Here is a 13,019-nt window from a genome sequence, read left to right as displayed (position 1 = left end):
CCTAGACAATCCCGAAAAATGCACTCAGTGGTTAACAAACTGGAGACCAAGAGAGAACAGGCGAGGAGTAGGCAGAGCACAGAAGAGGTGGGTAGATGGTATCAAAAACGTCGCGGGCAATCAGTGTATGAGAATTGTCAAGAGTAGAAATCGATGGAAGCAAATGGAAGAGGTATATGTCCAGCAGTATGCGAACATAAGTTGAAGAAGAAGAAGAAGAATATTGTCTATATTACCGGGTTATTCGCCAAAGAGTATATTTAAAACTTATCGAGAAAAGCTATCCATTTACACCGGGTTGAATTTTGGCGCGCGTGGTGACGCTAACACACAGAGAAGAACAAAACACATTTTTCTTGGGGAGCAACCTGCACCCTTCGCGGGATGAAGGGATTTTGAATTCTTAAAATTATAAAATATACTACACTCTTAACTCTTATTAAAATACTACACGCATAGTTCAGTTCCCTTGCGAGGCCACATGTTAAATTGCAGATGTAAAATGGGAACCATGTGTTTTCTTTACCTTTGTGCCTAAGAGGCTATCACATCATCCTAAATTTAGTGTCCGATATTTAGGATGTCCTGAATTCAGGATAGTGTAATCGCATTTAGGATGGTTAGCATCCTAATTAGGACGGTTTCCGACATCCTAAAAATCGGATGTACAAGCGTACAAGGGTACCATTTTCTATGTACCCAAAACAATAAAAGTGTCAGTGGATGCTGATAATAATAGCGACATTCATAATTAATGGCACACATATGCCAAGGACGCAAGAACGCTCAGTGGCCCTTCGTCTACTGTTTTTAAAGTTTAGACCGGCCGGTATCGTCGCAACCGTTAGCGAAATTATTCCGATTCGATTTTTTGCAAAAACTTACTCAAAAAGAGGTCCTTATAACAAATTCACAAAAATAATTTTTTTCATTTCTAACAATTTTTGTTAGATAATTTGAGTCATTTTGAGCAAAATAGGTCTCTTGTGATTTTTCTCTAAAATTGGTCTTTGTCGAGTTATACGCGATTTAAAATTTGAAAAATGGGAAAAAGGCCATTTTCAAGGCTTAATAACTCGAATCAAAATTATATTATGAAAGTCAGAAAGCAATCAATTCAAAGTTTAAAATTTTTGTAGTCCAGAGTCCAGACTGTATCGTCGCCCCCCTTAGCGAAATTATTTCGATTAGATTTTTTTGCTCAAAGTTGCTCAAAAAGAGGTCCTTATAACAAATTCACAGGGTGCCAGGCGGTGCCGCCGTAGTCAAAAAATTGTTTAAACAATTTTTTTTAAACAAATTCACAACAATTATTTTTTCACTTCGAACAAATTTTTTTCAGATAATTTGGGTCATTGTGAGCAAAAAAGGTCTCTTGATTTTTCTTTAAAATTCATTGTTGCCGAGTTATACGCGATAAGCTTAGTTATTAAGCCTTGAAAATAGCCATTTTCGCATTTTTCAAATTTTAAATCGCGTATATCTCGACAACAATCAATTTTAGAGAAAAATGACAAGACATCTTTTTTGTTTAGAATGACCCAAATTATCTAAAAAAAATTGTTCAAAATGAAAAAATTATTTTTGTGAATTTGGTTAAAAAAAATTGTTTAAACAATTTTTCGACCACGGCACCGCCTGGCACCCTGTGGATTTTTTATAAGGACCTCTTTTTGAGTAAGTTTGTGCAAAAAAATCAAATCGGAATAATTTCGCAAACGGTTGCGACGATACAGCTCGCTCTATTTTTACCTGCTTTTTAAAGTTTTACCTACTTAAACCCAAGCCCTGACGTTTCAACATTTGTTTATAATTTACGATCCTTTTAGTCAAGTGTAATCGCGAGCTTCGGTGACTGAATTTAGTGTCCTAAAACGTATCCTGAATATCAGTCCTGAATTTAGGATAATGTAATACCCACTTAAAACAAAACACTTTCTAAATTCTTCTTAGCAAAAGTATAGTTTGTCCCAAAATATTAAAAAAGGAATATTTACACAAACACGAACTATAAAATCATCTTTAATGTTGTTTTCATAACAGTGACCACAAAATTATGAGTGATATTGAGTCTGTGTTGGGGAAAATAAAGAATCAGAATTCTGTAAACTTAAAATAAATGATCCAGAAAAATGGAACTTTCCGATAAACGATTCATACCTTCATGATTTAGTCCAATGTGTTTCCCAACGAAATCTAGATCTTAGCAATGGAGATTATCCAAAAAAAATGAAAATAGCAGACATTATTCCAAATTCTATTTTACAAGAAAATTGGACAATGGGGAAATCAACACCTCAGGAATGTGAGTGTATTCAGCTTCATACAATAAAGTATTATATTTCAAAAAGACTAAGTTTTCACTCTAATGGCATATAAAACAACATAATGCTATTCTACATCCCACCAGAATGAAAACAATGAGAACCTTCTCTGGTTACACCTCCGAGGCTTCTACAATTTGCAAGCCATACGGATGCTGAGACTAAGGAAGATGAGGGAATTCTACAATTTACAATTCACGTCCCATCTGCTCAGCGCGCTAAAGTTCCAACGAGAATATGGTCTATGGTATAACGGACTAGAATATGGTTCGGCTGTGTTTTCGTTTTGCAACGAAATTGAAAATGGTTATTCATTTTTGATTTACATTTACTCTGTGTGGAGTATGAAGGAAACCATTCTCGTTGGAACTTTACCGCGCTGAGCAGATGGGACGTGAATTGTAAATTGTAGAATTCCCTCATCTTCCTTAGTCTCAGCATCCGTATGGCTTGCAAATTGTAGAAGCCTCGGAGGTGTAACCAGAGAAGGTTCTCATTGTTTTCATTCTGGTGGGATGTAGAATAGCATTATGTTGTTTTATATGCCATTAGAGTGAAAACTTAGTCTTTTTGCTAGCAGTTGCCACTAGGGCATCTATGCCATTTCGTTCGTTGCAATCCGGGACTGCACGCTGGGGTTTGTTTTGGTTGGATCGGGGAGAGCAGCATATGTGCCTCCTGATGAGAGACTAATAAGTTTCGAAACCGGTAGGGGTGCTTGCGGCACTCTCTGATTGGACTAGAATATGGTTCGGCTGTGTTTTCGTTTTGCAACGAAATTGAAAATGGTTATTCATTTTTGATTTACATTTACTCTGTGTGGAGTATGAAGGGAACCATTCTCGTTGGAACTTTACCGCGCTGAGCAGATGGGACGTGAATTGTAAATTGTAGAATTCCCTCATCTTCCTTAGTCTCAGCATCCGTATGGGTTGCAAATTGTAGAAGCCTCGGAGGTGTAACCAGAGAAGGTTCTCATTGTTTTCATTCTGGTGGGATGTAGAATAGCATTATGTTGTTTTATATGCCATTAGAGTGATACTTAGTCTTTTTGCTAGCAGTTGCCGCTAGGGCATCTATGCCATTTCGTTCGTTGCAATCCGGGACTGCACGCTGGGGTTTGTTTTGGTTGGATCGGGGATAGCAGCATATGTGCCTCCTGATGAGAGACTAATAAGTTTCGAAACCGGTAGGGGTGCTTGCGGCATTCTCTGATTGGACTAGAATATGGTTCGGCTGTGTTTTCGTTTTGCAACGAAATTGAAAATGGTTATTCATTTTTTATTATATTTCATTTGAAAAACTTTTCTCTGAATTGATATGGCACATATTTATGTCTAAACCTGTGGGCAATCCGAGCAAAACTTCTGATAAAAAATTACAAATCCTTACTAGTGTATTTAAGTAAAATAAACACTTTTTTCAAATTGGTATGCTTTTCAATAGACTTTCTCCTCGCACTTATATTTCTTTCACTATCATGAGTATATCATAGCCATAGCCTTCACTTGATTGTAGAATCGATCTACTACGACATATTATTGGGAATAGCTACTGAAAGAAAAGGGTCTCTCTCTCGCTGATGCGACTTCGCCCACGTCTGGATTAGTTCACGCTGCTACGCCACTGGTATCAACAAACAATACATTAATGATTATTAAGGGGATGGGTACGAACTTTCGGCTTCAATGCTATTTAAATGGGATTCATTTTTTCGAATCCTGAGAAAACTAATAAGTATTTTTGAAAAATTTAAACGCAGAATGAAAGATTACGTTATTACCGAGGGCCGAAACTCCCTGGAAACTTCTATAATGTTTATTTTAATAAGTTAAAAGGGTGAAAAACTAAGAAAATTTAGTGTGATTTTTAATTTCAAATATCTCATGCAAAAGAAACTTTTTATTCATTCTAAGGGACTTTCGGCCCTCGGTAATAAAGTAATCTTTCATTCTGCGTTTAAATTTTTCAAAAATATTATCAGTTTTTTGAGGATTCGAAAAAAAATGATCACATTTAAAATACCTTGAAAATTTTGACAGGTGTCAAAATGTTCCTTTCCTCTTAACTAATATAACGCGAACGAATGTGACTATAAAATCTACGTCCTTGGAACTAGGTATTCAGGGTAAACTATACAGGGTGTAACAAAAATACAGGTCATAAATTAAATCATGTATTCTGGGACCAAAAATAGATCGATTTAACCTAACTTACCTTAGTACAAATGTGCACATAAAAAAAGTTACAGCCCTTTGAAGTTACAAAATGAAAATCGATTTTTTCCAATATATCGACAACTATTCGAGATTTTTTATTGAAAATGGACATGTGGTATACTTATGGCAGGAAAATCTTTAGAAAAAATTATAGTGAAATTTGTGCACCCATAAATATTTTATGGGGGTCTTGTTCCCTTAAACCCCGCTAAACTTTTGCGTACGTTCTAATTAAATTATTATTGTGGTACAGTTAGTTAAACACAATATTTTTAAAACTTTTTTTCCTCTTGGTATTTTTTCGACAATCTAGTTTTTATCGAGATGCGGCTTCTTTTTTAATATGTTTACATAAAAATTTTATGGGGGTTTTGTTCCTTTAAACCCCCCAAATATTTGTATACGTTCCAATTAAACTATTATTGTGGTACCATTGATTAAACACAGTGTTTTTAAAACTTTTTTGCCTCTTACTATTTTTTCGATAAGGTATCTTTCATCGAGATGTGGCTTCTTTTTTAAATTGGTTCAAAACATACCTAAAAATGTAAATTTTCATGGTATTACCAGGTCTCTATAGTCATACGTATATAACCATATAACCATATTACAAATATGTGGTGGATTTGACAAATATTCAAAATATCTCGATAAAAACTGGTTTTTCGAGAAAGTACTAAGAGGCAAAAAAGTTTTAGAAATAATGCGTTTAACTTATGGCACCACAATAATAATTGAATTGGAACGTACGCAAAAGTTTGGGGGGGTTTAAGGGAACAAAACCCCCATAAAATTTTTATGGGTTGCACGAATTTCACTATAATTTTTTCTAAAGATTTCCCTGCTATAAGTATACCACATGTCCATTTTCAATAAAAAATCTCGAATAGTTTTCGATATATTGGAAAAAATCGATTTTCATTTTGTAACTTCAAAGAGCTGTAACTTTTTTTGTGTGCACATTTGTACTAAGGTAAGTTAGGTTCAATCGAACTATTTTTGTTCCCAAAATATGTGGTATAATTTATGACCTGTATTTTTGTTACACCCTGTATACATAACTAGGTAAACAGTAGTTGTTAAAAGTATTTTTTATTTAAATTAACGGATTTATATAATTTGTTGACATAAACACAATACAATTGAATCATTTTTTTTTTATTCACATTAACGTGCTCGGCAACTATGGCCACTCGCACGGGACGATCACAAACAAGATTACAAGAGGTATAATTAAAGAGCATTAACAAGTTATGTCATAAAAAAAATTTAAAGTTTATGATACAATGATATTTTTTTTACAAACTGTAACTGGTTGGTATCACTTAGAATGTCACATAGCTGCGGTTTGAGTTTGAGCTGTTGTCTTACTACACTGAACTGATGACATTCGGTAATAATGTGGTTCACGGTAAGTTGGCACTGGCATGTTAAACAGATAGGCCGGATATCTGATGACATCAGGAAGCCGTGAGTAAGTTTGGTGTGGCCTATACGGATTCTTCTTATAATTCTAAGGTCTTGTCTAGAGAGTCCTGTGGGGCCAGTGTAAAGTGGCTTATATACTGAGGGCTGGATTGCACGTAAAGATGTATTTAAGGAGCTCCAGTGGGCTTGCCATAATCTCCATGTGAATCTGTACGCTTCTGTTTTCAAATCTTTACTTTCGATGTGGGTTGTTGACGTGGTATCTGTTGAAGCCGTTTTAGCATGCTGATCTGCAAGTTCATTGCCAGGTATACCAATGTGAGACGGAATCCATATAAATGTAATCTTAGTGTTTAAGGTAGAAAGGTTTTAGACTTCTAATGGAACCTGTTAACATTATCCAAAAGCTATGTACGGCTCTGTTTTCTTCTAATATATTTTGATAGATTTTGCTAAAATTATGAATGAAGAGTATGTTATTCATTCTTAACGATAAAATCATTAGTTTTCGAGATATTTGAAGTTTAAAAATTGAGCAGCACAATACATTAATCAAAATAACGGTGCCGTTACATGCTTAATTTCAAATATCTTTAAAACTAATTACTTTATCGTTACGAGTGAAGAGTATATTACTTACATTGAAGAATCGAAAAATTGCGCTAAAATAGCCATTCCGCCAGTGGCGTAGAATGTGGGAAGGGTCAACCATTCACTATCCCCTGTCGTATGCCTCTGGTAGTAGCCAGAAACGTTTATTATAATTTAGTAGAATTTATAATAACTACAATTTCTGCCAACTATGGCAAAGATATGTCAAATAAATGAAGTGGGAATGAATATGTCAAATAGTTTTAAAATACTGGGTACAAATAGTTTTTAAATTTTTAAATAACACACCCTGTAACTCAGTAGGGAGTCACATTTTATTTAAGTGATTTGGGTTAAATCTTAATATTTTGAGGTCTAGAATCTACAACTCAGAGATTGAATATTCTTAATGAATCACCCTGTATATACTGCCAAAAATTATACGAAGTAAAATTTATTGTTTGTTTTAGGTGGTTTCTGCCGTTTTTTAAATTTGGATACAAACACGACATCACAATAAAAGATGTATATAATACCACACAAGGTGATTTATCAGCCGCTCTTGGGGATGCGTTGCAAAAGTAAGTAAGAAAACAACATATTTTTTACCACTGAATGTTTTATACATGGAAATAAACCACTTCTTTTATTTCAAATTTGTCTTCTTCTTCTTCCTTCTTGTATGTAGGCTGTAAAGCCTGTTTATTCTTCAATATTAGCCTCCTGAATGATTTAGTTATCGCACCATCTTTTTCTTGGTCTGCCAATAATTCTTCGTCCATTTGGTGACTTATCTCGTGCTATTCGTACTATCCTATCCTCTGCCATTCTACTAATGTGTTCGTTCCACTCCTGTTTCCGCTTTGTCACCCATCCATTTATATCTTCTACATTTCATGATAGTCTTATGTTTTTGCTTCTCCCCCTATCCAACAGACTTTTCCCTGATATTCGAAGTATTTTCATCTCTGTTGTTTCTAGTAGTCGTCTCGTTTTAGATGTGTCAGTTCTTGTCTCCGCCGAGTATGTCAATATAGGTCTAATTGCTGCTTTATAGATTCTTGCTTTTGTGTCTTGTCTTAGGTGTTTGTTCTTCCAGATTGTGTCATTAATAGATCCCGCCGCTTTGCTTGCTTTTAAACTTTGTTGTCGTACCTCTTCTTCAACATATCCGTAACTAGTTATATCTATTCCTAGATATCTAAACCTTGCTTCCTGCTTTATTATTTTTCCATCAATTTCGATTTTACATCGTAGTGGGTATTTAGATGTTATCATACATTTGGTTTTTTCTGCTAATATTATTATATTATATTTCTTGGCTGTTGTATTGAAGATGTGTGTTAATCGTTGGAGATCGTCTTCTGTCTCGGCGATTAATGCGGCGGCGTCTGCATAACGTAATATTTGGATTTCTTAGTTCTCCACTCTGTCATCAGGACCTTTACGTACTGCTTCTATTATTTCGTCCATTATTATTATTATATTAAAGAGCAGTGGACTTAACGAGTCACCTATTTCAAATTTGGCTCTTTGAAATTATGGTAAGCCTAATTATGTTTATTTCTAGAAATTGGGAAGATGAAATTAGAAATCATGAAGACAAAAAGCAAAAGAAGCCTAGCCTAAAAAATGCCATATTAAAGACATTTTGGAAATCTTATTCCAGATCTGGCATAGCATTAGGTTTTCAATTTGTAGTTATTAGGTAAGTATTTACTGTTTTTAATATTCTTTCTCATACCGTTTGAAACGATATTTTTAATCGTAACTCCCCACCAACCATGATACATCTTCTTACTTTTCAGACATCTCTTTTTCGTTCTTTTATATCGTATATCGTTATACAAAATATAAAACATTGTTATTACAAGACAAAATAAAATATAATGAAAAAGAAGTACGAAGTACGACTTGCGTAGAAAAATTTATAAGAACAAGAACGAGTCTCAGAAAGAAACTGCCAACGAATAAATAGTTATCTAGGACCAGAAGCACAGAAAGTTGAAAATTGAAAAAAAAATTGCAAAAGAAAAGAGTAAATACATAAACAGGGCATAAAATCTGAAGACTGGGAAATGTATTTCAAGAACTTTTGGTGCGAATTTACTCCCAAGTACTCCAAAGTACACTGAAATACTTCATAAGTCCGAAAACTTTAGTTCTGAACGATTACTGTAATCCATTTGGATTTTTAATTTAATTTTTTAATTAAATACTTATACCTACCATCTACAAAAGAAGTTTTTACTTTTATGAAGTTTTTTTAAGTCAGTAATTTTGTAGTTCTAGTTTGCTGTTTATTTTCATCTTCTAAATGTATGATATGCAACTTTTAGAAGTATGTCATAAATAATTCGCCAATGTATCCACTTAATAAGACACAGATGTTATAAATAACTTTTATATCCATTATACTATACACAATGTAAAACGTTGGAATGTAAAAAAATAAGGATTAAGTATGCTTTTGTAGGTTTGCTTATAATAACTACATAGTTGCTTATTAGCGTAGATGGTTAACAACTTCAATCCATAATTATTCGACATTACACGACAGAATTAACGGGACCTTAATTGTCATCAATTAAAATGATCAATATAAATGAAGCCAATTTATATGCGTCTAAACAAACTTATTATTAAAAAATATGATAAAACGGAAACGACACAGTAATTAATGACTAAATACATATACAGGCAAACCCGCTTATAAGAATACCTCTTAAAGGAATATCCCGGTTTAAGGAATAGAAATTTAAGGTCCCGAAACGTTTCTACTAGCGACCAATGATCTGTTATTATTAGAAATAGTAGATAATAAAAGGTACAAATAATACTAAACAATCTATTTATTTTATAACCGAACCGTATTATAATAATATACAAACAAAGAAATTAAGATGTGTCTTCTACAACGTATACTTCAAGACTGCTTATCGAACGCAGAACTAACACTAACATACAGTTCTGGCATTCACATCCCTTGTAACATGTGCAATTTTAGGTAAACGTTTATCGCCCTAATGCATTCGGAGAACTGGCCCAGCCATGAAGAGAGACCCCACATGTGTATTCTAACACTTAACAAAAATAATAAAGTTGAATTCCAACATCCCCTCGCAACTAAAATTATTTTTGAATTAGTCAAACAGACCCCCTTTACTACTTAAGTACTCTAACTTAACCCTATTCAGCGGCTTAGTCAACATATCAGCTATCATATCCTCGGTAGGACAATACTTAAAGTTAACAACCCCTTTTTCATGCAATTCTTTTACGAAATGGTACTTTGTATCGATATGTTTTGTCCGATTACTGAATTTGTGATTTCCTAAAAGTTTTAGACAGCTTTGATTGTCTTCGTATATAACTATTTCCGGCTCTAAACCCACAAATTCCTTTATAACCTGTTTTAACCAAATTGCTTCCTGACAGCCTTCAGCCAATGCTATGTACTCTGCTTCAGTTGATGATAGAGACACGCAATTCTGTTTTCTACATCCCCAATTTATAGGCGAACCCCGTAATAAAAATATATACCCGCTATTGGATTTTCTGTTCCCCTTGTCTTCTGCCCAGTCAGCGTCTGCATAGCCGTATAATGCATTATCTGTTCCTTCTTGTCCTAAAATAAGCTTTTTATATTTAGTTTTCTTTAAATATCTTAACACCCTCTTTGCTTCGTTCCAATCTACTTCTTTTGGATTTTTATTCTGTTGACTTAGTATGGTGACGCTTGCCAATATATCCGGTCTAGTATTTACCGCAATATATAATAAACCACCAATCAGTTGTTGGTATATTTCACTGTTTTTCATCGGCTTCTCTCTGCTAAGCTTATAGTATCCAACATCCAGCGGTATATTGGACTCTTTTGCATCTTTCATCTTAAACTTGTTCAGCAATTTGTCAATATAACTGGCTTGATTTAAACTATATATCCCTTGATCGCACCTTTCAATCTTCATACCTAGATAATTTTGTAATAATCCCAAACTCGTTATTTCAAAATTACATTTTAGATTCTCTTCAAATGTATCAATTACCTGTGTATCCTTTGCTGCTATTAAAATGTCATCCACGTATATAAGTACGTAAACCCTTTCATTATTTATTACCTTGATATATAAACATGTATCAATATTGCTTTTACAAAAATTCTCTTTAGATAAAACTTCATCAAGCTTTTTGTTCCAAGTTCTGGCAGATTGTTTCAAACCATATAAACTTTTATTTAATTTGCAAACACAACTTGTATCCTTTTCTTCAAATCCCTCAGGCTGTTTCATAAAAATTTCTTCTGACAGTTCTCCATTTAGAAAGGCTGTTTTTGCATCTATATGCCTTACTATGAGATTTTTTCTCCATGCCTCTGTCAATAAAATTCGAAGAGTAGCTTGCCGCGCAACCGGAGCGAACACTTCATCGTAGTCTACGCCGAACTTTTGGCTAAAACCCCTTGCTACCAGCCGTGCTTTGTACTTCTTCGAGCTTTGATCTTCGCCTGTTTTTAACTTGAATACCCATTTACATGAGACTATATTCTTTCCCTTTGGTGCTTGTATTAAATCCCAAGTTTTATTTTTCCTTAATGACGTGATTTCCTCTTCCATAGCTTGCTTCCATTTTTCACTATCACTTCTTTTAAGCGCTTCTTTAAAGTTTATAGGTTCTACTTCTTCGAGTTCTGTCAACTTTGCTATGTAGCGCTCAGGTGGAATACCTTTATTTATTCTGCTAGATCTACGATCACCTGAATTCTCTATATCGAGATCTGTATCTAATTGATAGTTAGAATCACCGTCATCGTCATGGGATTCTTCCCAACTTAAGCTCTCATACGTGTTAGATGTGTCCGTAAAATTTTCTATTTCCTCCGTGTTTTCAAAATTTGCAACCTCTCTGTCTTCTACGTCGTTTGGCTCTATTTTTTCCCGTTCCATCATGGACCCAATGGATATTTCCTCACTTTTTGCCTCCTTTTTCTCGACGCATATATTTCTCTTGGAAAACACCACACTACGGCTAATTGTAATACGTTCTGTATCTACATTTAACAATCTATACGCTTTTGATTCATCAGAGTAACCTACAAATATCAGTGACTCACCTTTTGGATCAAATTTATCCTTCATTTTTTCTTTGGGAATGTGGCTATAAACCGTAGACCCAAATATTTGCAAATTCGACACATTCGGTGTTACTTTATGCCACAATTCATAGGGCGTTTTTTCTTTCGACTTAGTAGGTAATCGATTTTGCAAATAATTGGCTGTCACTATCGCTTCCCCCCAAAATTTCTTTGCTAAACCCGCATCGATTAACATGCACCTAGCCATTTCAACTAGAGATCGATTCTTTCTTTCTGCAACCCCGTTTTGTTCTGGAGAGTACCCCGCTGTATATTGAATTTTTATACCTTTACCCTTTAAAAATTCCCTTAAATTATTATTTACGTACTCGCCACCCCTATCCGACCTAATTACTTTTGGAACCCTACCTAACTGATTACTCGCAAATTCTATAAACTCTTTTATACATTTTACCGCTTCATTTTTATGATTTAATAAATATATAGTTGTATATCTAGAAAAATCATCAATTAAAGTCAAAATATAACGTTTACCCCCTGGAGTAACAGTCTTCATGGGCCCGCAAATATCCGAATGTAATAAGTCAAGAATATTAAATGTATTGCTATGAGAAAATTTTGGAAAACTCTTACGTAAAATTTTACCTTTCATACAGCATTCACAAGTTTCCCTAATCCTACAGTCTGTCATATCAATCCCGACTGCCATTTTCTTTTCCATTAAGTGTTTGACTGCATCCATGTCCCTGTGTCCAAACCGTCTATGCCATGCATGTTGACAGTTGCTGGAGTGCTCCACAGCACTCAATCCATGGTCCACAGTTGAAAGTTTGTATAAGTCCGGTGAAGGCACCGCACTCGCGACGACTTTTCCGTGTAAAGCGATTTTACACTCGTTTTTATCGAATTGCACATTATGTCCCGCACTTGTTAGCTTTTTCACCGAAAGGAGATTTGAGTCTAATCCCGGCACATACAACACTTCGTCGATTTTTAAATTTTCCAGTCCCGATCCAGTCACGCACTCAATAAGTCCTGTTCCTATACCCTGAACCTCGGAGTATTGCCCTTTCTCCGCCAAACTTACAACGCCTTTTCTGCTACCGTCAAATTGGGTATAGAATCCTTTGTAATTAACCATGTGGCTCGAAGCTCCTGAGTCCACATACCACGAAGCAGAATCCCTTTTTCCGTCCCTTGAGCTATAATTGACCATAAAACATGCATCATCAGTACCTTCAGTGACTTTATTGGCCTTTTCCTTTTTAAACGCTTTGTACTTAAAGCAATCTCGTTTAAAATGGCCCTTTCGGTTACAAAAATAACACTGCCTTGCTTCTGCCCTTGCAGTACCATTATTTT

General features: G+C 34.8%; 1 protein-coding gene across 1 annotated transcript in view; it reads left to right on the top strand.

Annotated features, from left to right (window-relative positions):
• The window catches only part of LOC114324821 (ATP-binding cassette subfamily C member 4), a 258,504-nt gene that overhangs the window by 58,703 nt on the left and 186,782 nt on the right, over positions 1-13,019 (top strand). Inside the window, exons 2-3 of the mRNA XM_050648247.1 lie at positions 7,033-7,143; positions 8,133-8,270. Coding sequence (XP_050504204.1) covers positions 7,033-7,143; positions 8,133-8,270 — 249 coding nt within the window. The remainder of the gene's footprint in view (positions 1-7,032; positions 7,144-8,132; positions 8,271-13,019) is intronic.

The sequence above is a fragment of the Diabrotica virgifera genome, chromosome 4 (assembly GCF_917563875.1).
Source record: "Diabrotica virgifera virgifera chromosome 4, PGI_DIABVI_V3a".
Taxonomy (NCBI): domain Eukaryota; kingdom Metazoa; phylum Arthropoda; class Insecta; order Coleoptera; family Chrysomelidae; genus Diabrotica; species Diabrotica virgifera.
The sequence above is the reverse complement of the archived record's forward strand: the minus strand, read 5'-3'. Positions and strand labels throughout refer to the sequence as shown.